Source organism: Anolis sagrei, chromosome 4 (genome assembly GCF_037176765.1).
Source record: "Anolis sagrei isolate rAnoSag1 chromosome 4, rAnoSag1.mat, whole genome shotgun sequence".
Lineage (NCBI taxonomy): Eukaryota > Metazoa > Chordata > Lepidosauria > Squamata > Dactyloidae > Anolis > Anolis sagrei.
Genome location: NC_090024.1, coordinates 14,651,424 through 14,678,175, shown reverse-complemented (window position 1 = coordinate 14,678,175; position 26,752 = coordinate 14,651,424). Strand labels below are relative to the sequence as shown.

Genomic DNA, 26,752 nt, shown 5'->3' with positions numbered 1-26,752 from the left:
AGAGAGAAAAGAAAAAAAATACAATTGTTTTGTGCTAAAAGGTTTGTTGCATGACACTCCTGTCCTTAATAGAAGGCCAGTTTATTTGCACATTGATCAATACATGCCCAGCTGTGATGCTTAATTGATTTAGCTTAGCTTCTTCGTTGGCTTGGAGTATGAATATATTTTATTCGGCTTTGGCGTCTATTTAATTCAATCTGAAGGAGAGAAAAGCACACAGGACGCTGGAGCTCTAGAAAGATGTAATACGACATGTCACAGTGAGAGACAGTAACAGAAAAGCCGGGCCGAGAAAGATGCTCCATTTAACAGGCACACCCTTCACGCTGCATCAGCTCACTTTGCATTCCTTGTTTCCTTAGAACGTGAAAGAGCGTGGAGTTGACGGCTTACGGGGTCATAAGTTAAAGCCCCGATAAAATACCCACATCTGTAGCAAAGACGGACGCAGGAAGGTTGCAACAGGCTAGCTTTGAAGAATCACATTTCTCACCCTCTCCCAACTACTTTATGAATCTATTTATTTATTCATTTAGGAACATAAGAAAAGGGGCTCTTCTGTGTCACCCTATCCTTCACATTGGTCAGATTACAACTGAAAGTCTACAACTTCCCAAATTGCATTAGTCGTGCTACCTGGGACACTAAAAGTGCACACTTTGGTCAGTTATGTGCCTTAAAAATACTCAGAAGCACAGCATGAAAGCAAGAGGCATCTCCCATGCTGTTGTTCACATATGGCCTCCAAACTCAAGAGGACCTCTGAGAATGCTTGCCGTAGGTGCAGGTGAAACGTCAGGAGAGAATGCCTCTAGACCATGGCCATATAGCCTGAAAAAACTACAACAACCCAGTGATTCCGGCCATGAAAGCCTTCGACAATACATTCAAGATGGTGTATTATGCTGGCATAACCTATGGCTACAAGTGTAAAATTTCTTGAAAATTTGAAGTCATGGAGGAGAGAGGGGTCAGGCTTAGCATAGCAGGTTAAACCGGGGTGCTGCAGAAAATGCCTGCCAACTGAATGGTCAGGAGTTCGAGCCTGGTTTGGGGTGAGCACCTGCTGTTAGCCCCAGCTCACCTCCCTATTTAGCAGGCCGCAAGCAGAAATGTGAGTAGATAAATTATATAAATAGGTACCACTTTTAGTGAGGAAGTAATAAAGACAGTGATCGGAGGAAAGCTCCTCAGCATGGAAGATGGAGTGACAGTACCCCCCAGTGGCCAGCTTTGAGCACAGCCTCCAAGAGGCTGGAAATAAGATGGGGAAAACTTATTTTCCCTCTGTCTGTCCTTGTTAATTGTATAATAGGCATTGAATGTTTGCTGTATGTATGTTCTGTAAGCCACTCTGAGTCCCCTTTGGGGTGAGAAGGGCGGGGTATAAATACTGTAAATAAATAATTTTATTTGTTGTTCAACCCTGCCCCAACCCATAGACCCTCCTGTGGCACCATTTTGAAAAAGCTACATCAGCTTTTGAAAAGTTGGGTGTTTACTGTTATGTTGGGCTGGTAACACAGCTGGTTAATTGCTAGCAGCAATAAACCGCTGCTGACCAAAAGGTGGCAAGTTCACAGTCCGAGTCAGGGTTGAGCTCCCGACTGTTAAATAGCCCAGCTTACTGTTCACTTAAGCAGCTGTGCTGTGAGTAATTAGGGACCGCTTAGAGCAGGGAGGTTAATTTATGACACCATGTTCTGCCCAGAGTCCCCTTCAGGGTTAGAAGGGTGAAATATAAATATTGTAAATAAATGAATAAATATGTCCTACTTGGATTAAATTCATCTTGGGGTATGTGGTGTGAAGAATAAAACTTTGGTCAGGGAGTTGGGAATGCTAAATGTGGTGAAGAGAGGATTGAGGAATCACATGGTTGCGCTTTTTAAGTATTTCAAGGTAAGTATTTCAAGGACTGTCACACAGAAAAGAGGGCAGATTGCTTCTTTGCTGCTCTAGAGCACAAGAGCAGGCCTAATGGTTTTAAGTTGCACCAGGGTAGATACTGATTGAATATTTGGAGGAACTTCATGCTAAAAGTAGTTCAGTGATAGAAACACTTCATGTTGGTGAGACACTTTTTAGATATGCATCATATTTGTGATGTAGTAATGAAGTTTTACTAGCAAACTGAATGTTAAACCACCCCTTTAGATATGGGCACATACAAAAATTGTATTAAGGAAATGTATGGGCACACAATATATCTTGTGAAAACTTTTTATTTATATTTTAGAAAATATATGATGTATTACTTATTTCAAGTAGACTCAGAGGTTCCTAATTATTCTCACGCGACACACCTACACACCACAGCTGACACACTAATGTATCATAGCACACAGTTTGGAAAGCTCTGATCTGGAGAGATGGTGGGGTCTTCTTCCCTGAATATCCTCCAAAAGGAGGCTGAACAGTCACCTGCTGGGAATGCTCTAGCTGGAGCTCTTGCATTAAATGTTGGGTGTTGAAATAACTCAAAAGGCCAGGCAATCTCTTCGAACTTTATGAATCTATATTCCCCCACTCCCATCAGATAAATTTAGGTCCATAAAGGTCCCTTTAAAACCAGGAATCCAATCAGACATTTTACTCCCTGCGGACTGCACTTCATCTATTCCTGACTCACTAAGGTATGGAAGGCGAAGGACGTGTAAGATTGTAAATTACCAGCATTTTGAATGGCCTCCAAAATCTAATTTTCAACAACCGCTGCTGTCTCTTACCATATTGATTGTTTTCCTTATGTAGCTCATCTAAAATTGACCAACTAAAATTAATCAAGAACTCCTTAATGACCAAAAAGTTATATATGTCTGTCACATGTTCCACATTTCCTTGCACTCTGGGCACCACAATTGAAAGGAGATGTTGACAAGCTGGAATGTATCCAGAGGAGGGCGACTAAAGTGATCAAGGGTCTGTAGAACAAGCCCTATGAGGAGCAGCTTAAAGAGCTGGGCATGTTTAGCCTGAATAAGAGAAGGCAGAGATATATAACTATGTGAGAGGAAGTCATAGGGAGGAGGGAGCAAGCTTGTTTTCTGCTGCCCTGGAGACCAGGACGCGAAACAATGGCTTCAAACTACAAGAAAGGAGATTCCATCTGAACATTAAGAAGAACTTCCTGACTGTGAAAGCTATTCAGCAGTGGAAATCTCTGCTCCGGGGTGTGATGGAGGCTCCTTCTTTGGAGGCTTTTAATGAGAGGCTGGATGGCCATCTGTCGGGGGTGCTTTTGATGCAATTACCCTGCTTCTTGCCAGAATGGGGTTGGATTGGATGGCCCACGAGATCTCTTCCAACTCTACGATTCTATGATTCTAAAAGGAGCTTGTATTTTCTCTCCAACGTAACTTTTGAGTTTCTTTGGTCTTTTTAAGTGCCATACAAAGTCTTCCTGATAAAACAGAATCTTTAAGGAGTTACATCCTCCTCCAGGCTCTGTATTTGCACCTCTTTGTACTTTCCATGCCACCCATCTGACAGGGCTACAAAAGACTTTTCAGTCAGCCTATAATGAGGCTATTGAGGTATTTAGTTACTGAAAAAAATCTACTAAATGGAAAGACTATCACCTATCACAGGAGTGGGCAAAAACGCTTCCACGGTCAGTGCACAATTTGCCCCTTAAAATGTCTGGCATCATTTGGAATGTGTGAAACATTTGGCCCTATAGTAAATGAACAATGACACGACATATAAAACTATTTGAAATAGTAGTTAGGCGGTTTTCAGACAGTCACCCTGACACAGGATCTTCTGTATTCTGGAAACATGTAGATTCTTGGGCACAATGGACACACCTTTTATTTCAATAGAGCACACAATCCAACCACCCATTTTGCGGGCAACTCTGCATACTGCACAAATCGTCCAGCACAAAGTATTTGCGTATTTAAAAAATCAGATCCTTCTGATCTTGGAAGCTAAGAAGGCCAGTGAACACCAGGTTGTTAAAGGTGGTATTTTAGAGAAAAGAAAGGTACAACCCCTTCTAAGTATTATGGGGTCTGCCTGAAATGCTCTGAAAGAAATCTACAGCTAAATAAAAAAACAGGACAGCTCCAACCTATTCTTTTCTTTTTAAAAATTAAGGATGGGAATGGTATTTGTGTCAGATGTTGCTGAACAGAAACTTCTAAACCCCTCATCATTGTTTAGATTTCACATCTATACAGAGGCTGGAAATAACATATTGACAATCCTGACTTTAATGTTGAATGGCCCATCTTTACACATGAGAATCTTTTGCAGTTTCTTCACAGTGACATTGTCAAGACTTACGAAAGAGCTAGACAGGGAAAGTGTGGCCCTGCTGGTTCTCCTGGACATCTCAGCAGCTTTTGATGCCATTAACCATAACATCCTTCTGGGCTGTCTCTCCAGGATGGGGCTTGGAGGCACTGTTCTGCAGTGTCTACACTCCTTCCTGGAGGGATGGACCCAGATGGTGGAGCTGGGGGACTCCTGTTCGACTCCCTGGCCTGTAGAGTCCCTCAAGGTTCAATTCTGTTATGTGAGTTTTGGAGTTTAGTGACAAATTTATGCGGATAACAACTAACTCTATTACTCTTTCCCCTCCTAATGCCAAGAATGCTATTCTGGTCCTGTCATCAGTTATGGACTGGATGAGGGCCAACAAGGTGAAACTAAATCCAGAAACAGGGGTACTCCTGGTCAGTCATAAGGCGGATCACGGTGTGGGATTACAGCCTGCGTTGGATGGTGTTGCACTCCCCCTGAAGACACAGGTTTGCAGTCTGGGGGTGATGCTGGATTCATCGCTGACCCCGGAACCCCAGGTGTCAGCGGAGACGAGGAGCGCCTTCACAGTTAAAACTTGTGTGCCAGCTGCACTCATATCTTGAGATGCCTGACTTGGCCGTAGTAGTCCACGCCTTAGTCACATCCCATTTGGACTACTGCAATGCTCTCTACGTGGAGCTGCCTTTGAAGACAGTTCAGAAGCTTCAAATGGTCCAGAGATCGGCAGCCAGGTTACTAACTGGAGTGCCATTCAGGGAGAGAAGCACTCCCATGTTGCAGCAGCTCCACTGGCTGCCAGTCTGCTTCCAGGCTGAATACAAAGTGCTTGTGCTTACCTTTAAAGTCCTAAATGGCCGAGGTCCAGACTATTTGACAAACTACATCTCCCACTATAGACCAACTCGGACACTGCAGTCATCAGAGGAGACCCTCCTCTCAGTCCCACCTCCGTCCCAAAGACGGTTGGTGGGAACGAGAGAAAGAGCCTTCTCTGTGGCTGCCCCACACCTCTGGAACTCCCTTCCTAAGGAGTTAAAGATGACCCCCTATCTCCCTGCTTTCAAGAAACAGATGAAGGCATACCTTTGGGCACTATCTTATGAAGAGGAGGAGGAGGGGTTGGTAATACTACCATTATACCTCTGATTAATAGCTACCATCTGTATCCATGCCCTGTTTGCCCCACTAGCTCAATAAATATATTGAGCAATGATCAATCTATTTGCCCCCAAAGAACTGGGAAATGGATGCTTCTATTCAATGTTTGATGTTTTGTCTTAGGTCTGATATAACAGGCTGTGTTTTTTATTTTAGTTGTTAAATCATAATTTGTGTTTATATGTTGGGTTGCTAAATTTCATTACCATGGATGTATTGTTGTTGTATTCAGGTATTTGAATGTTTGCCTTTTGTGTTTGGAATCCGCCTTGAGTCCCTCTGGGGAGATAGGTCAAAATATAAATAAAGATGATGAGGTTAGTAAGCAAATTCTAATTTTTTAATTAGTCTCCACTGTGATTGAGGGCTAAGCCAAGATATAGAAAAACTGATAATTTCAACTTGCCACCCTCAATTTTAAAATCATGTAAGTCTTGTAGGGGGCTTTATAAGTTTGTCTTCTTATTGCTCTGTTGCAAACCCATGTTTGCACTTTCTGCCTTGGCATTTTTCAATAGCCATCCCAAGTCTTTCCTGTTTTCTGCAAGCATTATGGCCTCATCTGTGTATCTTAAATTATTGATGTGTCTCCCTGCAGTTTTCACACTTCCTTTAGATGGGAAGCATTCATTAATTAGTATGAGGGGGTGATGGCAGCTCTAGAATGTAAACCAACTGTCTGTGGTTTTCCTGGCAGACCACTCTCCTCCTCCTCTGGAGGGAAGGAAGAGATAAAAACAGAGAAGCAATGAGTCAGGCTTCAGTCACAGAAACTTAGTAAGTTTGATAGGGCTAGCAGGCTATCTGGGTGGAAGCATTTAGAATTTCACTCGTCATAAGTACAGAATGATACAGAATAATTTATATTACAGGTACAGGTTCCAGAAAAGTTGAGACAGGCACTCTGACAGGACTCAGATCAAAGCTAGCCTGCGAGGGATCAACTGCAGCTTGCAACCCCATTCAACATGTCTGCTTCATACTGGAAAATCCTAAGTCTTTCTGCAAAGGGCAACCTCTTCTCCTGAAATTTATAAAGAGGTTGTTGCTGTGGCCCAGGGTTTTCAAAGAGAATTCTTGGGGATCACATGTAGAAGGTGGACTGAACCTCATTTTTGCTGCTCTTGACACAAGAACAAAAAACTATGGATTCAAAATTACAAGAGAAGAAATGCTACCAAAATACTAGAAAGAACTACTGATACTAACTTCTTACAACCCGAACAGTTAAACAAACTGCCTCAATATTGGTGGAGCCTTTCTCTTTGGAGATCTTTAAACACAAGGCGAATGGGCTTCTTTCAATAGTGATTTAGCTATATATTCCTACACAGCAGGAGGTTGGACTACAGGGTGCTTAGAGTCTCAAATGTCAACATACTGGAAGAAGCAAAGGTCACTGGCATTGAAACAATGCTCCTATGTCATCAACTCAGCTGGACTGGCCATGTTTTCTGAATGCCTGATCACCATCTCTCAAAGCAGTAACTATACTCCCAACTCAAGAACGGAAAATGTAATCATGGTGGGCAGGAAAAGAGATTTAAGGATGGGCTTAAAGCCAACCTTAAAAACTGTGGCATAGACAACGAGAACTGGGAAGTCCTGGCCCTTGAGTGCTCTAACTGGAGGTCAGCTGTGACCAGCAGTGCTGCAGAATTCAAAGATGCACGAATGGAGGACGAAAGGGAGAAACGTGCCAAGAGGAAGGCGCGTCAAGCCAACCCAGCTTATCTATCCGAACACATCTCTCCCTATGAACCCACCAGGGACTTGAGATTGTTGGAGGAGGCCCTGCTCTCTTTACCACCTGCTTCACAAGCACGTCTGGCGGGGACGAGAGACGTGCTGTGGTGGCCCCTCGGCTGTGGAACTCCCTGCCCAGGGATAGCAGAACAGCCCTTTCCCTCCTAACCTTTAGGAAAAACCCTAAAAACTTGGCTCTTTGAGCAAACCTTTGGAGCCTCAGCTTGATCAAATAAACCTGAATTGGAAAATATCCTAGGAATGGCTAAGACGACGGAACATGATGACATAGTTTTAAAATTTTTATTGTTTACTGTTTTGATGTTTTTGGATACATTGTAATGTGATGTTTTATTTTTATTGATGTATTTTACATATGGCATTGAATTATGCCGATCGTTCGTTGCCCTTGGGCTGATATGGGCGGGGTAAAAAATATGTAAACAAACAAATAAATACATAAATAAATAAACCCTGACAGGAAACGCCTTCCACCTGGAAACTGATGTCCTCACTGCGGAAGAATGTGCGGATCAAAAATAGGTCTTCACATCTACCTATGTGTCCACCACCAAGACACTACACTTGGAGGGCCATCATCCTCAGGCTATGAAGGATCATCTAAATAAGAGTATCTTCCCACTAATAAGCTTCTACTTACACTCCTCATAGTGACACTGAAATACATACACAACATTTTTTTTCTTTAAACAACTTTTAAATACAAACTAATGTATCAATGGTAGTGGATTGTCAACATTTTTGTTGATAGGGAAAGAGGTATTATTATTTTTTGTTGTCTACAGGGTCTTTTGCGTACTGTCCTGCAAATTACATTTTGTCACACACGTACAAGCCTAAGGCGACGAACCCTACCACCCAGGGGAGAATGACATTCCATTTGTTGAGACTTACAAACAGGTATAATGTAGGCTGAATGAGAGTTGGAACGGGCTTGTTGTAGCTGAAAGTCATCCATAATTTTAAATGCAGCCGAGATGCGCAAATGAATAACAAGGCAAGGAAGATAAATAAAAACACCGTTGACATGAAATGAAACCAGAATCTCATTTGGTACAAGGACACCAGGCTGAATGCTTATTCAATTTTATATTCTCTTGAAATGAAAATGGCCAATAAAGAAAGTTAACAGCCCTCCTACCTGCCTTTATCCATATGTTTTTATTGGCTTTGTCATCCAAGGAAAAATGATTAAGTGCTTCTACTTGTGGTGCTTCTTGTTTTCTCTCTCTCTGGTGGACATCTATCTATAATCCTCTTAGCGTGACAAATTGCTGTGTTTTTCAGGGTAGGCACACTTCAAATCAGCTTAGTATTTACGTGCTTTCAATGTGGCTCCTACTGGATTGATCCACCGGGTGCCATCTTGTCCAAAATGTTTATTTTACTTGCCTCCAACAACACTGTCAATGGGATGGTAGCTGCTACCAAGCCAAAGAGAGATGCTTTCCCTTTGCTTGTGCATTTGACACAAATCACCTTCAATCATTTCAAGAAAAACAGCCACAAATTAGAAAAACATGGTATTGTGGTTTACTACTTGAATACTACTTGAAAAGGCCTGGATTTCAATCCCTGCTCAATCATGGAAACCCAAGGAGTGACACTGGACTAGTCGTGCTCTCTCATCCTCAAGAGGAAAAGACAGCAAACCTCCTTGGGATAAAGATTGCCTGAGGATAATGTTACCATATGATAGTGTTGAGCTGAAGACTCATAATAATGACAGAGGCAAAAATTCTTTGCTTTCAGAAAGGAGACTGATTTTATATCTTTACTAGCTGTACCCGCCACGCATTGCTGTGGCCTACCTTCCCGCCCTCTTTCTCTCCTTCATTTTTTCTCTCTTTCCTTTCTTCTCTCTTTTTCTTTCTCTTCTTCTTTATTCCTTCTCTACCTGTTTATTTTCTCGCTTCCTTTGCTCTTTGGTTCCATTCTTCCATGTTTCTTTCCTTCCTTCCTTCCTTCCTTCCTTCCTTCCTTCCTTCCTTCCTTCCTTCCTTCCCCCCTCTTTCTCTCTTTCTTTTCTTCTCTCCTACCTTCCCTCTTTCACTTTTTTTTAATTTCCTTCTCTCCTTCCTTCCTTCTCTACCTTTCTTTCTTTCCTTTTCTCCTTCTCTACCCTTCTTTCCTTCCTTCTCTCCCTCCTCTCCTTCCCTCCCTCCTTCTCTCCTTCCTCCTCTGTATGTTTTTGTGTGTGTGTGTATGCATATATGTGTGTATATATATGTGTGTTTGTGTGTGTGTGTGTGTATGGTTTTGTGCACGTGTTGCATTTTTTTGTTTTTGGCTTTTTAAGTCCCTTCTGTTGTGTTTTTCAGTGTTTTTATGAGTGATGGTCACTCATTGGCCTGATAGGTGTATTGTGTCCAAATTTGGTGTCAATTCATCCCGTAGTTTTTAAGCTATGTTAATTCCACAAACATTACATTCTTATATATATAGATGGTTTGCGTGTATAGGGTTTTTTTTTTTTTTTTTTTTTGTAAAGCTTAGGAAGTAAAAAAAGAAAGGAAGAAAGATGAGAATGAGACTTGGATTCATTTTCAAAGACTTCTTGAGCACAATATTTTAGTGGTTTGTAGATCTGAAGACAAAAAGTTGAAGTGAAAGATATCAGCATATTGTCACATAAGCTTTTCAACTGCTAGAAACTAAACCCAATGAGAATCATTTCAACCTGTGAGAATGTGAATATCCCACATAAAAGCTGAAAACCACTTGCAAAGGATCCTTTTACCCAAGCTGACTCCAAAACTCCAACCCAAGGAATCTTGCCACTTGCCCTGTTCTTGTTTCCTTAACTATTCCTTGGCTGGAAATTGTTATTGGGCCTCAGGGTGACCCTTGATACGTGGTTGAGTTGTTGTGTGTGTTCTTTAGCTTTGGTACATACAGCCTGACTTGAATTCAGGCTGGATAAAGAGCCAGAGACAAATTTAATACAACAAGGAAAATTTAAAACAACAAGGAAAAGTCCTAAATCAGTGGTTCTCAACCTGTGGATCCTCAGGTTGGTCTACAACTCCCAGAAATCCCAGTCAATTCACCAGCTGTTTCGATTTCTGGGAGTTGAAGGCCAAAACATATGGGGATTCACAGGTTGAGAACCACTGCTCTAAACGGTTCCGGCCCAGCTTACCTGTCTGAACATATCTCCCTCTATGAACCATCATAGAATCATAGAATCAAAGAGTTGGAAGAGACCTCCTGGGCCATCCAGTCCAACCCCCTGCCAAGAAGCAGGAATATTGCATTCAAATCACCCCTGACAGATGGCCATCCAGCCTCTGTTTAAAAGCTTCCAAAGAAGGAGCCTCCACCACACTCCGGGGCAGAGAGTTCCACTGCTCAACGGCTCTCACAGTCAGGAAGTTCTTCCTAATGTTCAGATGGAATCTCCTCTCTTGTAGTTTGAAGGCATTGTTTCGCATCCTAGTCTCCAGGGAAGCAGAAAACAAGCTTGCTCCCTCCTCCCTGTGGCTTCCTCTCACATATTTATACATGGCTATCATATCCCCTCTCAGCCTTCTCTTCTTCAGGCTAAACATGCCCAGCTCCTTAAGCCGCTCCTCATAGGGCTTGTTCTCCAGACCTTTTATCATTTTAGTTGCTCTCCTCTGGACACATTCCAGCTTGTCAATATCTGTCTTGAATTGTGGTGCCCAGAATTGGACACAATATTCCAGATGTGGTCTAACCAAAACAGAACAGAGGGGTAGCATGACTTCCCTAGATCTAGACACTATGCTCCTATTGATGCAGGCCAAAATCCCTTTGGCTTTTTTTGCCGCCACATCACATTGTTGGCTCATGTTTAACTTGTTGTCCACGAGGACTCCAAGATCTTTTTCACACGTACTGCTCTCGAGCCAGGCATTGTCCCCCATTCTGTATCTTTGCATTTCGTTTTTCCTGCCAAAGTGGAGTATCTTGCATTTGTCACTGTTGAACTTCATTTTGTTAGTTTTGGCCCATCTCTCTAATCTGTCAAGATCGTTTTGAATCCTGCTCCTGTCCTCTGGACTATTGGCTATCCCTCCCAATTTGGTATAGTCTGCAAACTTGATGATCCTGCCTTCTAACCCTTCATCTAAGTAATTAATAAAGATGTTGAACAGGACCAGGCCCAGGACGGAACCCTGCGCCACTCCGCTCGTCACTTCTTTCCAGGATGAAGAGGAAGCATTGGTGAGCACCCTCTGGGTTTGTCCATTTAACCAATTACAGATCCACCTCACTGTAGGTTCATCATGGAGGTTAAGATCATCTGGGGAGGCCCTGCTCTCAGTCCCACCTCTGTCACAAGTGTGGCTGGCGAGGATGTAAGGCAGGGTCTTCTCAGTGGTGGCTCCTTGGATCTGGAACTCTCTCTACAGCAAGATTAGATCAGCACCCTCCCTCCTGGGCTTTAGAAAGAGAACAAGCCTTTGGCTAATAAATAACACAGTACAAAGAATAATTAAGGAACATGACAATTCGGAATGGGTAGGGTATACGATTTCTGGATCATAGGATTTTAATGTTTGTACTAGGATGATTTTATCCTTGTCTGAATGTTTATATTTTATTTATGCCTTATGTTTTTACATAGTTATATGTAGTAATTAGTTATTATGGCTTCTTTGTGTACTGTATGTTGGCACTGAATTTTTGCCATTAATATGTTGTAAACTTCCTTGAGCCTCCCCCCCCCCCCAGGGGTGAGAAAAGCAGTATATAAATAAATACAGTAAATAAACAAAAATATAATGCACTTTTCGACTCCCCCAAACTATAGTAATTCTCCCTTATTTCTCAAATCCAAACTCTGTTTGTATCAGTTCAAAATCCTATCTGTATCAACTTCAAACCTTATCCGTGCCCTACAGTCATTTCCATTGCTGTCTGCCTAGCCCCTCCTTCGTATCACCTAATGCCAGAGGAAAGAGGTCACTGATACCTGGGAACTCCAGAATAGGGCCCCAGTCAAGTCTTGGGCTTCCCTGCCCCTATTGCAAAACAAGCCCTCAAAGGAATTTCCTGGCCACGCAGAACACTGAACTTTTGTCTCTTGCACTGCACCACCTGCTATGAAGTTCCTGTTCAGGGATAAAGAACTCCCCCAAAGGAATGTAAGAACAAGCATTTTTGAGCACAGAAGATCTTACAAGAGGATTCCTTTGCAGCAAGAAACAGGGTCAGCACACGATTGAAATGATAGTAAAGGAAAGAAAAACCAATTTCTATCAGAAATGAGGAGACTATAGAATCCTAGAGTTGGAAGAGACCTCGTGGGCCATCCAGTCCAACCCCATTCTGCCAAGAAGCAGGGTAATTGCATTCAAAGCACCTCTGACAGATGGCCATCCAGCCTCTTGCTTAAAAGCCTCCAAATAAGGAGCCCCCATCACACTCCGGGGCAGAGAGTTCCACTGCTGAACAGTTAGGAAGTTCTTCCTCATGTTCAGGTGGAATCTCCTTTCCTGTAGTTTCCATGTCCTATTCTCCAGGGCAGCAGAAAACAAGCTCTGCTTCCTCCTCCCCATGACTTCCCCTTGCATATTTATACAAGACCATAATGTCTCTCCTCAGACCTCTCTTTTGCAGGTTAACATGCCCAGTTCTTTAAGCCACTCCTCATAGGGCTTGTTCTCCTGACCCTTGATCATTTCAGTTGCCCTCCTCTGGGCACATTCCAGCTTGTCAAGATCTCCATTCAATTGCGGTGCCCAAGACAGGGTAAGAGAATGACAGTAAAAAATGGCTGTTCGGTAAGAGAAAAACAATAGAATTCCAAAGATAAAGGAAATAATTATCCCCGTTTCCCCTCCAGGAATCTGAGGAGTGTCGAAACCAGATGCTTTTAGAACAGAACTCCCGTTTACAAGCTGTTCGGATTTCTGGGAGTTGAAGGCCAAAACATCTTGGGACCCACAAGTTGAGAACCACTGTTTTAGAAGTTCACTTCTTGACAAACTAGATGAGATGGGACTTCCAACTTCAAGAATTCACCCACACCGACATATCATTTGAAAATGGGGAGGCTATTCCTTGCATGCAGGGGAGAGGAGTGAAACCTGTCCCCCTCCCTTGCCGTCCCTCTTTGAACTCCTTCTCTGCTAAGCAAGGACTAGGTGAGGCAATTAGAGGACAAGGGTGGAGATACAGAGACAGATGACACTGATATATTGCAGAGACCTTGGATAATTTTCATTCTCGCTATCTATTAGAGTAGCTGAAGGTCACAAGGCTACAAAAGCAGTGGAATATCATTCCAGGAGAAAATGAAAATGAAAAGCACACACACTTTAAAATGCCACTGTGGTGAGGAATGAGGAATCCGGAATGAGTAAAAGTGGTCAAAGCACTTGCTCCCATAGAATGGCAGCCCTCAAGGTGAAATTTACACTGCACATTTCTTTTCTTTCTTTCCTCATATATTAATTGCTCTCAAATCTACCGGGTTTATCTTAGAATCATAGAATCAAAGAGTTGGAAGAGACCTCATGGGCAATCCAGTCCAACACCCTGCCAAGAAGCAAGAACATTGCATCTTGGCACCAACTTTGCAGCAAGATTGCCTGGTCTGACATGTCTTAGCACCATACAAGATCTCTACCATCACAGATCTTCTTGTAGTCACGTGGTAATTAATACCATTTCACGGCTGTGATTTCCAGGATGAAACTGCCAAGATTACTTTACTTAGGCGATCCCTCGTAGTCCGAGGATGATGGTCCTCCAAGGTCAGTGTTCTGTCGGTGGATCCGTAGGTGACTGTGGAGCCCTATTCTTGATCTGCATCTTCTCCCGCAGTGAGGGCATCGGTTTCCAGGTAGAAGGCAATCCTGGTCGGGATTGGCTTGACGTGCCTTCCTCTTGGCACGTTTCTCTCTTTCGCCCTCCATTCGTGCCTCTTCAAACTCCACAGCACTGCTGGTCACAGCTGACGTCCAGCTGGAGCACTCAAGGACCAGGGCTTCCCAGTTCTCAATGTTTATGCCACAATTTTTAAGGTTGGCTTTGAGCCCATCTTTCAATCTCTTTTCCTGTCCACCAAGATTATGGATATCATCACTGATGGCTGACTGTACTCATGGATGAACCATTTCACACATTATTTTCAAATGGTATCCTTCATGTGATATTAACTTGGATTATAATAACTCATTACTGATTGCTAAAAAATCTACCATGTCAGTCAGAAATCCTTGTATGTGTTACCATTGCCCATGCTGTCATTTTTGCTTTCCATGCAAGACATGGTCTTGTCGATTCGCTTTAATATTTTAGAACTATTTGCCATTCCATTTTCTGTTATATTTAAATATCTTTTAAAAAGCAACAAAAGGAGAAGGGCAAAGACTGATGAATAAGAAATTTAAGTCAGACTTGTTAAAAATTGATGGGAAAGATGGCCATCATAAGCGATGACAAAGAACTCCAAGTGTTGATGCTTTGGATGTGATTGAAGTTACTAAGCAAACAAAGGACCCCTAAGCAGCACCTCAATCAAGTTATTTTTTGTGAATAATGTATAGAGATTATTATTCCTTTTGCTTTTGTAGATTTCCCAGAGATACATGAGAAGCTAGAATCGAAAGAGGAAGCCACTACTATGCACTTAAATGTCTGTCCTTTTCCTATCTGCCTATTATTTGAACTGGCTCTAGAACTTGGATTTTATTTCTGTCATTTCACTTTCTTTCCACCCGGGTGCAGTTTATCATTCTGAGCACATGGGGGAAGAAACATTCAGTGTTGATCCAAATATCACACATTTCCCATGTGGAAAGCACTTCTTCAGAGGGCGAAAATGTGGAAATTATTCTGCATGACAATTGCACATATCAATTTCACTGAAAGTGGAATATAAGATACACCTCATTTACCACCATCTGCCAACATAGAAAAATGACAAACTCAAATCCTGAAATCCTATTTTCAGGGAGGGATGTTCTATGAAAATGGTCTACCTAACATATGTGGTATGTAGCAAGTGCATCTTTGGCAGCTACTGTCCATCCACCAAACCTCCAACATCATGATTGGAACCATAACAAGTTGTCCAGCTGTTTGACAACTGCATACTAAAAAAAAAAATGTGCCATGAGAGGTGATGAAGTAATCAGTCAACAAGGGACCTACCAAGTATGGAAAAACAGTGAGGTACTCTCAGTTACATCAATGATAGCAAAAAATCTAGCAGGACTCTCCAACCACTTGGCATTGCAGTTCAGTAGGACATCAATCCACGAGTCATAATGGACACTGTACCATTTTTAACTTTCAGCTAGACGTAAGTTCAGAAGCTGAAGCATGAAAGCTATATGATAACAAACAACCCAAGGTGAAGAAATTGTAAATCATAGAGCCTATATAGAGGAATCAGTAAGCAGACTGAAGGGCATACATCCAAGACTTACAATAGTAGGTTCAAGTGGGCAAGCAATGAACTAAAAGTTTGCTTCCATAAGCTAGGACGAGGAAGCTTTTTGCTTTTAATGATACCTAGCTCAGTCAATTCCCATATTCCTGGTAGTATTTAGAGTCCGTCTCACAGCTGTGGGCATATAGCTTTTAACTGCATCGGCAGGGAGAGAGTCTGCACCAGATGCCAGATCCATCTTCTCTCATGAGAAGACTGAGGTCTTTCCTCCAGCTGACCTCTGAGGATGCTTGCCATAGATGCAGGCAAAATGTCAGGAGAGAATGCTTCTATAACATAGCCATATAGCCTGAAAAACCTACAACAACCCAGTGATTCCAGCCATGAAAGCCTCCAACAATACAATATGCCTTTTGCTTGGAAATGGGAGATGGAGGATGAGTTCCATTCAGTTCCTGCTGAGCGTCCCACAAGTCACTGACTGACCATTTTGTGAAAAGAATACTGACTAGATTTCTCCAACATGTCTATTCTTTATTAGAAATTCCATAACCTATTGGAAATAACTGCACCATAACCTTACTGAAAAGGTAAAAATGAGGTCACATCCGTTGGGCAAATGTGGACCTTCATGAACATGTGGAGACCACCTTTTGAAAACCACTAGTCAAGAAAAGCATGACCTTGCTAGAAGTCAACTCTATGAATAAGTGATATTCACAATCATTAATGTAATGGCACACAGGTAACAGGTAACCTTGTTAGAAGTCAACTCTTTGAATAAGTGATATTCACAAGCATTAATGTAATGGCACACAGGTAACTCAGCTGTTAAATTGAAGAACCATGCCTTTAAATTGCCAAGGATAAAGACATGCCACTACAAAAATATGTTTGGTTAGCAGAGGATGGTTGTTTCTTTGAAGTAGAATTTGCAGTTGTAATTGCCTAAAAAGATATAGACTTCCCTGAAACCTCTTAGTTAAAATATGCACTCAAGAGATAAAAACAAAATAGTTTTCTTTAAAAATAATATGTCGGGTTTACTAACAAACTTATTGTATATATTCAGCATACTAATCCATGGAGCCCCCGGTGGCGCAGTGGGTTAAAGCACTGAGCTGCTGAGCTTGTTGATCGAAAGGTTGCAGGTTCGATTCCGGGGAGCGGCGTGAGATTCCGCTGTCAGCCCTAGCTTCTGCCAACCTAGCAGTTCGAAAACATGCAAATGTGAGTAGATCAATAGGTACCGCTCCGGCGGGAAGGTAACGGCGCTCCATGCAGTCATGCCGGCCACATGACCTTGGAGGTGTCTACGGACAACGCCGGTTCTTCGGCTTGGAAATGGGGATGAGCACCACACCCCAGAGTCAGACATGACTGGACTTAATGTCAGGGGACTACCTTTACCTACCTTTTACTAATCCATAGTACAATGTCTATAAGCATATAGATATAGTCCAAACTATACAACTGTACTCACTGAAGTCTGAAAGGAGATAAACTGCACTCACCTCCACTGAGGTCTAAAAGCATACTGTATAACAAAAATGGAGTCCTGTGTCTGAAGCTCCTCTCACACCAAAGAGGTACAGTCAAACTGGCCAACCAAAATGTACATACAATATAGGTGAACAATTATATACATTTAGAAACAGTTAGTGGAAGCTTGGAAGGTTGCTATTTCCAACATTCTTATTTATCTTCTTCATATACTGTAAATGGTAAAGGAAATTAAGCCTCTTTGGATTTTTAACAGATTAAAGGACATAGATCTGCTTTGCTTAGAGCAGAATGGTGGAACACCTGCTCAAGCTTTCCAATCAAGGCTGGGTTGCCAGGATGACTCCTCCTCCTGGGAAAACCTTAGGACAGTGGTTCTTGACCTTCAGAATGCCATGACCCTTTAATAGAGTTCCTCCTGTTGTGGTGACCCCGAACCATAACATTATTTTCATTGCTATTTCATAACTGTTATTTTGCTCCTGTTATGAATCGTAATGTAAATATCTGATTTGCAGGATGTATTTTCATTAACTGGACCAAATTTGGCACAGATACCCAATATGTCCAAATTTGAATATTGGTGGGGTCAGGGGATGGATTGATTTTGTCATTGGTGAGTTCAAGTTGCTGGGATTTATAGTTCACCAACAATCAGAGAACATTCTGAACTCCACCAATGATGTAGTTGGGCCAAACTTGGCACACAGAACTCCCATGACCAATAGAAAATACTGGAAAGGTTTGGAGGGCATTGACCTTGAGTTTGGGAGTTGTAGTTCACCTGCATCCAGAGAACACTGTGGACTCAGACAATGATGGATCTGGACCAAACTTGGCACGAATACTCAGTATGCCCCAATGTGGTGTTTGGGGAAAACAGACCTTGACATTTGCGAGTTGTAATTGCTGGGATTTATTGTTCACTTACAGTCAAAGAGCATGCTGAACCCCACTAACGATAGAATGGGGCCAAACTTCCCACAAAGAACCTCCATGACTAACAGAAAATACTGTGTTTTCTGATGGTCTTTGGTGACCCCTCTGACACCCTCTCATGACCCTCCCCAGGGGTCCCGACTCCCAGGTTGAGAAATACTGCCTTAGGAGGTTCTTCAGATGCCATTTTGAGGTGTATGAATACTCTCCTGGAGGCTCACCTCTCTTGGAGGCTCAGAGTAAGGAAATTTCTATTTTTAATATACCCATGCAAAAAGGTCAAGGCTGGATTGTTCCCAAAACCTTTGCTCTTTCGAAATAGAGCCAACAATGTTGCTCCACTCATTATTTTATAAATACCATAGGACTTTCAGGCTTTTTTTCCAAGTGAAAAACTCAAGCCAACTTTTTATTAACAAGGGAGATGATCGGTGCGCTGGATCATTTTGGGTGCCCTTGTTTGCACATTCTGCAGCTATCTGCTTTATAAATCTTTGCAGAGGTCAAGACCAAGTATGATTCCTGCTGATTTCACAATGTGACACCTGAATGAACCACTTCCCTCTGCTTTTTTTGTATGTGCATCTTTACAGCACTGCATCTCAGTTTTAAAACATTTCAAAATGTGCACTGGCTGGTGAAATTCAGTGGCCCTTCTTTCTTTCCTCCAATTACTCTCTTCGAATGCTGGAATAAATGCATGCACTCACATTTCATCAACATTTTTAGCTGAGAATCAGGCAACAAAGAGTAGCTTGGGCATTTATTTAGCTCAACTTAATTGAGTTTCTGCAAGGCTAGCCAAGGAATTGTTCAAGTCCTTCTCAGCTAATTTGGTTCTCTCGGGCTGTCAGGCTGATTCCCTGACTCATCATTTCTGCTGAGCGGAGGCACCCCGGGGAAGCAGGCGACACATAAAGGATAACAGAAGGAACTGCTGAGAAGCAGGGAGGGGGCAAAGGCTGGCAGGAAAATTCTTTAAATCATTTTGGCACACCTGAAACCAGGCATCACTGCTCTGCTGGAAGCCCATGGCTGTTCATGGTGACAGCTGGGACACGGTAGACATCCAAAAGCAATATAAAATGATTTCAGGCAATGTTGGGAGACAGAAAGTGGAAGTCACCTGTGGGCATGTCTGCAGGACGTTGAGGGGTGATGAATGGTAGCAGCTGTCTCCCACAGACCTATATGGTTTTGGTGGGGCTCCTATATATCACACTAGCCGCCCCCTGCCACGCAGTGCTGTGGCCCAGTCTGTGTATATGTGTTTTGTTTGCGTATATATGTGTATGCGTGTGTATTTATATGATTATGTGCATGCGTTGTACTATATTTTGATTTTTTTGATTTTTAAGTCTCCTCTGCTATGTTTTTCAATGTTTTTATGAGTGATGGTCACTCTTTGGCCTGATAGGTGTATTGTGTCCAAATTTGGTGTAAACTGATCCAGTGGTTTTGGGGTTATGTTAAGTCCACAAACTAACATTACATTTTTATTTATATAGATTTCACTGCATTATTTCTCCCATTTTCCCCTTCAAAAAAAGAGGGGTGCTACCATTATGTGGTGAAAAATGACGAGGACTATGCAGCCTTCCCACCTGGAGTCCAAAGAAGGCTCTGGAGGCCTCACATGGTGGCTAGCTCACATAGACAAGTTAGGACTCCTTCAGCTATCAGCAGCCAAAGGAGGCCCCAGAGGCCCCACCCACCGAAGAAGACCTCATATCTCAGCTGGCAGTAGGAGAGGGAAGCTTCCTAGTTTTCGCGTCTTCACCCACCCGTGCACCAGCTTCTCAGAATTAAGAGAACTGGTCCAAGGGGAGGCGTGCAGGTGGGGGTGAAATTATTATGCAAGGAATACAAAAATACCAAAAATTGGGACCCCAAAAATGGAGGTGCGAGTATACAGTATATGAATGATGCCAACACATGGAATCACAAAATCATGGAGTTGGATGGAGCCCTACAGGCAGTCAAATCAAAGCCCCTGCTCAATGCAGGAAATCCAGCTAGAGCATACCCAGCAGGTAGCTTGTTCTACCTCTTTTTGAACAAATAAAAGACCCACATTTTGAAAGCTTATAGGAAGTCAGGGTCTTCAGATACATAGGAAGACTTCTGGCAAGTGTACATTTCAGGCGGCTCTCTCAAGATACATAGGAAGGCTTCTGGCAAGTGTACATTTCAGGCAGTTCTCTTAAGAAGTTCTCTCAAGCAGCTCTCTCAACTCACCCAATTTTTTCCTGGTAATTTTTGTGGAAAAACAATTCTTCCAATTAATTACACAGGTAAAGTAGTACCTGAGATGGACATTTCTGTTTGTTTGTCCATCTTCTCTTGGGTGTGAAAGATTGACAGAAAAGGTAAACATGTAGTTTCACACCTAGTTTTGGGACAGAGATACCTTTGTTCACCTAATGCAAGACACTGGACAGGCAGAGAGTGACTCTGTTAGTTCTGTTGAACCTCTCAGCTCCACTCAATACCATTGATCACATTGCTGTGATGGAATAAGAAAGCATTGTTTTACACTGGCCCCATTGATGTCTGGAGGCGGAAACCCAGAAGGTGGCTTAGTTACATTCTGATTAGACTACTATAACATGATCTACATGGGACCACCTCTGAAGAGTGTTCAGAAACAGCCTTGGAAGGCATGTGGTCATCTGGTATCATCCAAGAATAGAATCACAGAGCTGAAAGAGACCACAAAGACCATCCAGTCCATCACTTCCACCCCCTCCCCCCCCAAAAAGAGATCTCAATCCAGTCCCAGAATGTGGTAGAGATGGCACAGAAGGCTGAGCCCACCAGTGAGGCTGCATTGCATGGCTTTCTACTAACTCTTGGACCAATTCTCTGAATGTAGCTGAATGACTTGATCAATGAAATAATGAGCACCACCATCTAGAAAACTCCCTTAAACTCTATGGGAGCTTCATCTAAGCAAGACAGCAAAGACTCCCCTCAAACTGTTATCACTAGCAGCTGTGAAATGCTTTTGTGGGCGAGCTTGAACCAACAATATGAGAAAGGTGGGAAGAACGGCAAAACAAGTAGAGAGTGTGAAGATTCATCCAGTCCACTGACACCACAGGGTCTGCCAAGTAAATATTGAATACACACTCCTTTTCCCTTTTCCCTTTTTGGTTTAAGGTAGCCTCCCTACTCCTTATCAGTTTCAGCAAGACATTAATGTAGTGCCTATCTGGAGTCTGCTCCCTTGTGTTACATGAAAAGTGGATTCTCGGAAGGTCCTCATTTTCCTTGGATGTTAAGGGAACGCCATCTGGTTCAGTTTTTCCTTGGCTACTCAAACTTCCTGTTTGGACTGAAGGTAACCATTGCTGCCAATCCTTTTTTTCTCTCCTCAGGTTGTAAGCAGTTAAAGTTGAGACATACATGGCCATGGGTGTATGTTTAAGGAGAAGTGTGTGAGAGTGATTATTTTCCCTAGTTATGAGTTTACTCTAAGGGTCCTCAGGGCCATATCCAGCTTGGCAGGGGGGGTGGGGTGTAGACCCATCTCACGCCAAAGGGGCAGAAGGACCACTCTCTATTTTTGCTCATTTGGAATGTCACTTCTGTCATTTCATGATCCACCCAGCCAGGCTGAAGGAATGAGTTCCCATCATGTGGCATAGGTTGCCTGGTTCTTGAGCTATGCCAAAGCTAAGCCAAGCCTCTTAGGTAAAGGCTTCCCCCTGACATTAAGTCTAGTTGTGTTTAACTCTGGGGGTTGGTACTCATCTCAATTTCTAAGCTGAAGAGCCGGCGTTGTCCTTAGACACCTCCAAGATCGTGTGGTTAGCAAGACTGCATGGCGCACTGTTACCTTCCCGCCAGAGTGGTACCTATTGATCTACTCACATTTGCATGTTTTTGAACTGCTTGGTTGGCAGAAGCTGAGGCTAACAGTGGGAGCTCACGCTGCTCCTCAGATTTGAACCTCTTCACTATAGCTAATAAAGCTGCACCCCTTTTGTTCCGACAATATGTTCAGTGTTCAGTGTCACTTTGTACCCTGCACTCACTGCAAGATAATGCCAAAGCAGTTTGAAAACAAAATCTCTCTCCCCAACTTGAGCAAAGACAGATAAGCTTTGGCAAACTTGGCACTGCTGAGATTGGGAAGCTGTACTGATAAGGGCACTGACAATGCCTGCCAATCAAGTAATAAGACATTATGGGCTTGTGTCTCCTTGCTAGAGGTTGTTTAAAGTCATCTGTGCCTGTCACTGTGTCGCTACAGGTTGCTGTTTGGCAGTGAGGTTTTTGGCCTCTGGACTGAAGGTAGATCTGGCTGTGTTGAAACTGAAGCACCTGTGAGAAGTTCTGAGCAATGCAATGTATCAAGCCTTTCAGTGTCTGCTGAGCATTGTACTACACCTAGTTTCTCGGTGTTTGATAATAGTTCCTAGGAAGGTGAAATGTCTTTCCACTCTTGATTTTGTGCATATACCATGCTATATTATCCACAGCTGCCTCCATTTTAACATGAAAGGAACCACAAAGATTAGAATAAGGTCACAGTCCAAAAGATTTTAAAATGAATGGCAAAAGATATAATTTGGCAATTGACACCAGAATGTCGAAGGCTTTCATGGCTGGAATCACTGGGTTGTTGTAGGTTTTTCGGGCTATATGGCCATGTTCTAGAAGCATTCTCTCCTGACGTTTAACCTGCATCTAGGGCAAGCATCCTCAGAAGTTGTGAGGTCACAACCTTTGAGGATGCTTGCCATAGATGCAGGCGAAATATCAGGAGAGAATGCTTCTAGAACATGGCCATATAGCCCAAAAAACCTACAACAACCCAGTGACACCAGAATCTTACCTAGTGTATTCAAACAGATGAATACCTTAAAAACACTTCTATCCACAAATATACAATGTATTGAAATATGCAAATAAACCCTTTTTTATAAGTAACGAAGGCAACAGAAAAATACATCCTCACCTTATCACTATTATCTGAAAAGCATAGTTCAGTTATCACTATTATCTGAAAAGCATAGTTCAGCTAAATCCAGTAGATCAAGCACATTCTTAGCAGAATCTCTGCAACCTCATTGCCCTCATGAGTTTCCAGATACCTACCTCATTACAGTGGGATGCTCAAAAATGTGGAGGAAAGGGCTGGTTGATATTCTTAGCAGGACAATTTAAGCTCCAATTTTTAATTCCATTTTTTTTTTACTGGAATATGATATCCTACCCTTGGAATAAGCAGAATGCCTTCAAATAAAGTGTGTCTTTGAATGAGGCAAGAGACACACGGTACAGAACAGGCAGGAAACTGCCAGGCACCAGATTTCACTCCAGGACACCTTGCTATGAACAGGTTTTGGCTGCCCCAGAAATGATGAGCCATCACTTTGAGTTTCAGCTGAAAATCATCTCTGTTGGGGGCTTTGGAAGGGACAGGCAAGAAGCTTACACAAACTGTTATGTTTACTCAGTGAATGTGAATTTTCTGGGGCTTTTTTTCATGTCAGGAGCAACTTGAGAAACTTCAAGTCACTTTTGGTGTGAGATAATTGGCAGTCAAAGCCATGGTATTCCCTGTAGTAACCTACGGATGTGAGAGCTGGACCTTAGGGAAGTCTGAGCGAAGGAAGATAGATGCTTTTGAGCTGTGGTGTTGGAGGAAAGTGCTATGAGTGCCTTGGACTGCGAGAAGATCCAACCAGTCCATCCTCCAGGAAATAAAGCCCGACTGCTCACTGGAGGGAAGGATACTAGAGACAAAGCTGAAGTACTTTGGCCACATCATGAGGAGACAGGAAAGTCTAGAGAAGATAATTATGCTGGGGAAAGTAGAAGGTAAAAGGAAGAGGGGCCAACCAAGGGCAAGATGGATGGCTGGCATCCTTGAAGTGACTGCACTGACCTTGAAGGAGCTGGGGGTGGTGATGGCCGACAGGGAGCTCTGGCGTGGGCTGGTCCATAAGGTCATGAAGAGTCGGAGACGACTGAACGAATGAACAACAACAACAAATTGGCAGTCTGCAAGGATGTTGCCAATGAGACGCCCGGATATTTTACCATCCTGTGGGAGGCTTCTCTCGTGTCCCCACATGAGAAGCTGGAGCTGACAGCCAGTAACTCACCCTGCTCCATGCATTCAAACTGCCGACCTTTCGGTCAGCAGTCCTGGCAGCAGATGGATTTAACCCATTGTGCCACTCTTCTGTTTCTGGATGAATTTTCACCTGTTCTTTAATTTGGGGTTAAGAAGCACTACTGCCTGCGCTTTCCCTGTAAGAGGCTTGCTGGAAGTGGTTCAGCATCATCTACCAAAGGCATCTTCCACAATCCAAACCTTGATAAGCCTATCAATTATGCTCAACTTTGGGCTCATCACTCATGCACATTCCTAAGGCTGGCTCCAGATGCAAATGTAGCTCAAGGTGGTGCTGGCAAAGGCAGAGTACTAATGAGCCGCCTAGCAAAGTGGGATTGTCTCAGCTTATTCCAAAGCTCTGAAAATATTCAGATTTTATTCACAGGCAGAGATCAGCTAAAACTGGTTCAAACGGATTGTAGATACAGACAAATACATACATCACACCACATGGAATTGAAAGGTTTTCCCCTTTTTTACCTGTTTCACAACAGTAACGGTTCCTGGGGCCATGGCAACCACGGAGGCAACAGCAGTGGCATCATGAGGTTCCGAACCCAGCTCTATGATCTGCTGCAGGATGTTAACCGCGGTGGGGTCAAATCGTCCCCCTTATCAGAAAGAAGCAGAAGGAATGACAACATTAAGACAAGCATCAAGATAACACCGATGTTCAAAATTTTCATTCTCTCAAGTTCATCCCCTTTGCTAATCTTTCTGCCATTTTGCATTCCACCAAATCAATTCCAAAGTCATTTTCCCCCTTCCTCATTCAAATGTATCAAAACTTTTTTTCCTCTTATTTATTTATTTCCTATATTTATACCCCGCCCTTCTCCTCCTGAAGGGAGACTCTTGAATCCCACCCAGCCTTATTTCCCTGCGTTACTATCTCCTTCTTCTGCTTCAGTCCTGAATGAGTTATTCTGCTGGGTCACCATTTTAAAAAAAACTGCAAAAGAAACAGGCAATTTTATGAGACCTTGAATAACAAAACACATATTCCTTGAGAAGTCAGACTTGGCCACGGTAGTCCACGCTCTGGTTACATCTCGAATAGACTACTGCAATGCACTCTATGTGGGGCTGCCTTTGAAGATTGTTCTGAAGCAAAAAATGGTCCGGTGGGTGGCAACCAGATTACTCCCTGGGACAGTGTACAGGGAGCATACCATCCCTCTGTTACTTCAGCTCCACTGGCTGCCAATCTGCATTTGACCACTGGAATGGACCCTTTTGAGTACGGAGTTGTTTTTGCTATCGGTTTTTGTTTATTCTGTGGCTGGGTGATATCTTTATGTTTTGGTCTATTAAAACAGCCAGCAAGTAAGTGCTGTTTTAATTAAACTGTTTGATAAAACTGGGAGTTTGGTTCATCTCTACCTAAATAAGGTAGAGCCCTGACAACGTGACACCAGGATACCCTCTTGAAAAAGCTGGAATATTAAATAGCCTCTGTGTGTCTGCCTATATATGTTGTGTGTCTATGGCATTGAATGTTTGCCATGTGTATGTACATTGTAATCCGCCCTGAGTCCCCTGCAGAGTGAGAAAGGTGGAATATAAATACTGTAAATAAAAACTCACAACAACCCATTGCTATAAGCATCTTGGTGGATAATCGCTAACTTGCAGAGAAAAAACAAAACAAAACAAAGGGAAAAAATAGCCGCTGAAAAGGTAGCAGGAGGAGAAAACAATAACTGCAAACAGCCACAAAATATCAACGATAGACACTTCTTCATGCTGTCATTATGTTTGCCTTTGAAACCTGGCATTAAGTTGTACTGGATTCTACAGTCTTTGTATCTTGGTGCAATCAATGGCTAAGCTACATTTATATCTGGGACAACTCCAGTTTGCTGCAGGAAGTAAAGGCTGATTTATGACAGCGAAAAGAAGCTTCTTGCACTTCTTTATAGTATGCTTCTACTGTAATATCAAAAAAGGTATTTGCACAAGAGGGATGAAAAAGAGTGGGAGACCAAAGAGGAAAAACAAGCACAGCGCTGGTTTTCTGACTCCCCAAATAAGGCAAACCTCAGAAGCTTTTTCAAAGGTGATCCAATTCCTTGCCAAAACACCCAATCACACCTCACGCCTTTTCTTTATGATGTTCCTTTTGGACAATCCTTCAGAGCGACTTGCCAGTGTGTACCTGTAGCTGCTTCTTACAAATGCCTGAAGCTATTCTCAGGAAGAAGCTGTGTTGCTGATAGCAGGTATCAGATTTTCCAAAGTGCTGCAAACTTGGCAATTTTAATGTGGAATGAGAAGCCTCGTCTCTCCTACACTCACTTTTGCTAACAGGATATAAAACTAGTGCAACACAGAAATAATAGTACAAACACCACTTAAGTCACCAAAATCATGGTGGCCTTAGAAAAGCTAACTTTCTCTTATCTCTCTGTTTACATATATCTGTATCACAGGTGTCAACCTATAATAGAATCATAGAGTTGGAAGAGACTTCATAGGCTATCCAGTTCAACCCCATTCTGCCAAGAAACAGGAAAAATGCATTCAAAACACCCCCAACAGCCTCTCTTTAAAAGCCTCCAAAGAAGGAGCCTCCACCACACTCCAGGGCAGAGAGTTCCACTGCT

The 26,752-nt window shown here is 42.7% G+C and overlaps 1 protein-coding gene across 4 annotated transcripts in view; it reads right to left on the bottom strand.

The window, feature by feature from the left end:
• ZFAT (zinc finger and AT-hook domain containing) overlaps positions 1-26,752 on the bottom strand; it is a 185,476-nt gene that overhangs the window by 2,646 nt on the left and 156,078 nt on the right. For all 4 annotated transcript variants that reach the window (XM_067467276.1, XM_067467277.1, XM_060775905.2 and 1 more), the window contains one exon: positions 24,627-24,757. In XM_067467276.1, the coding sequence (XP_067323377.1) occupies positions 24,627-24,757 (131 nt within the window). The remainder of the gene's footprint in view (positions 1-24,626; positions 24,758-26,752) is intronic.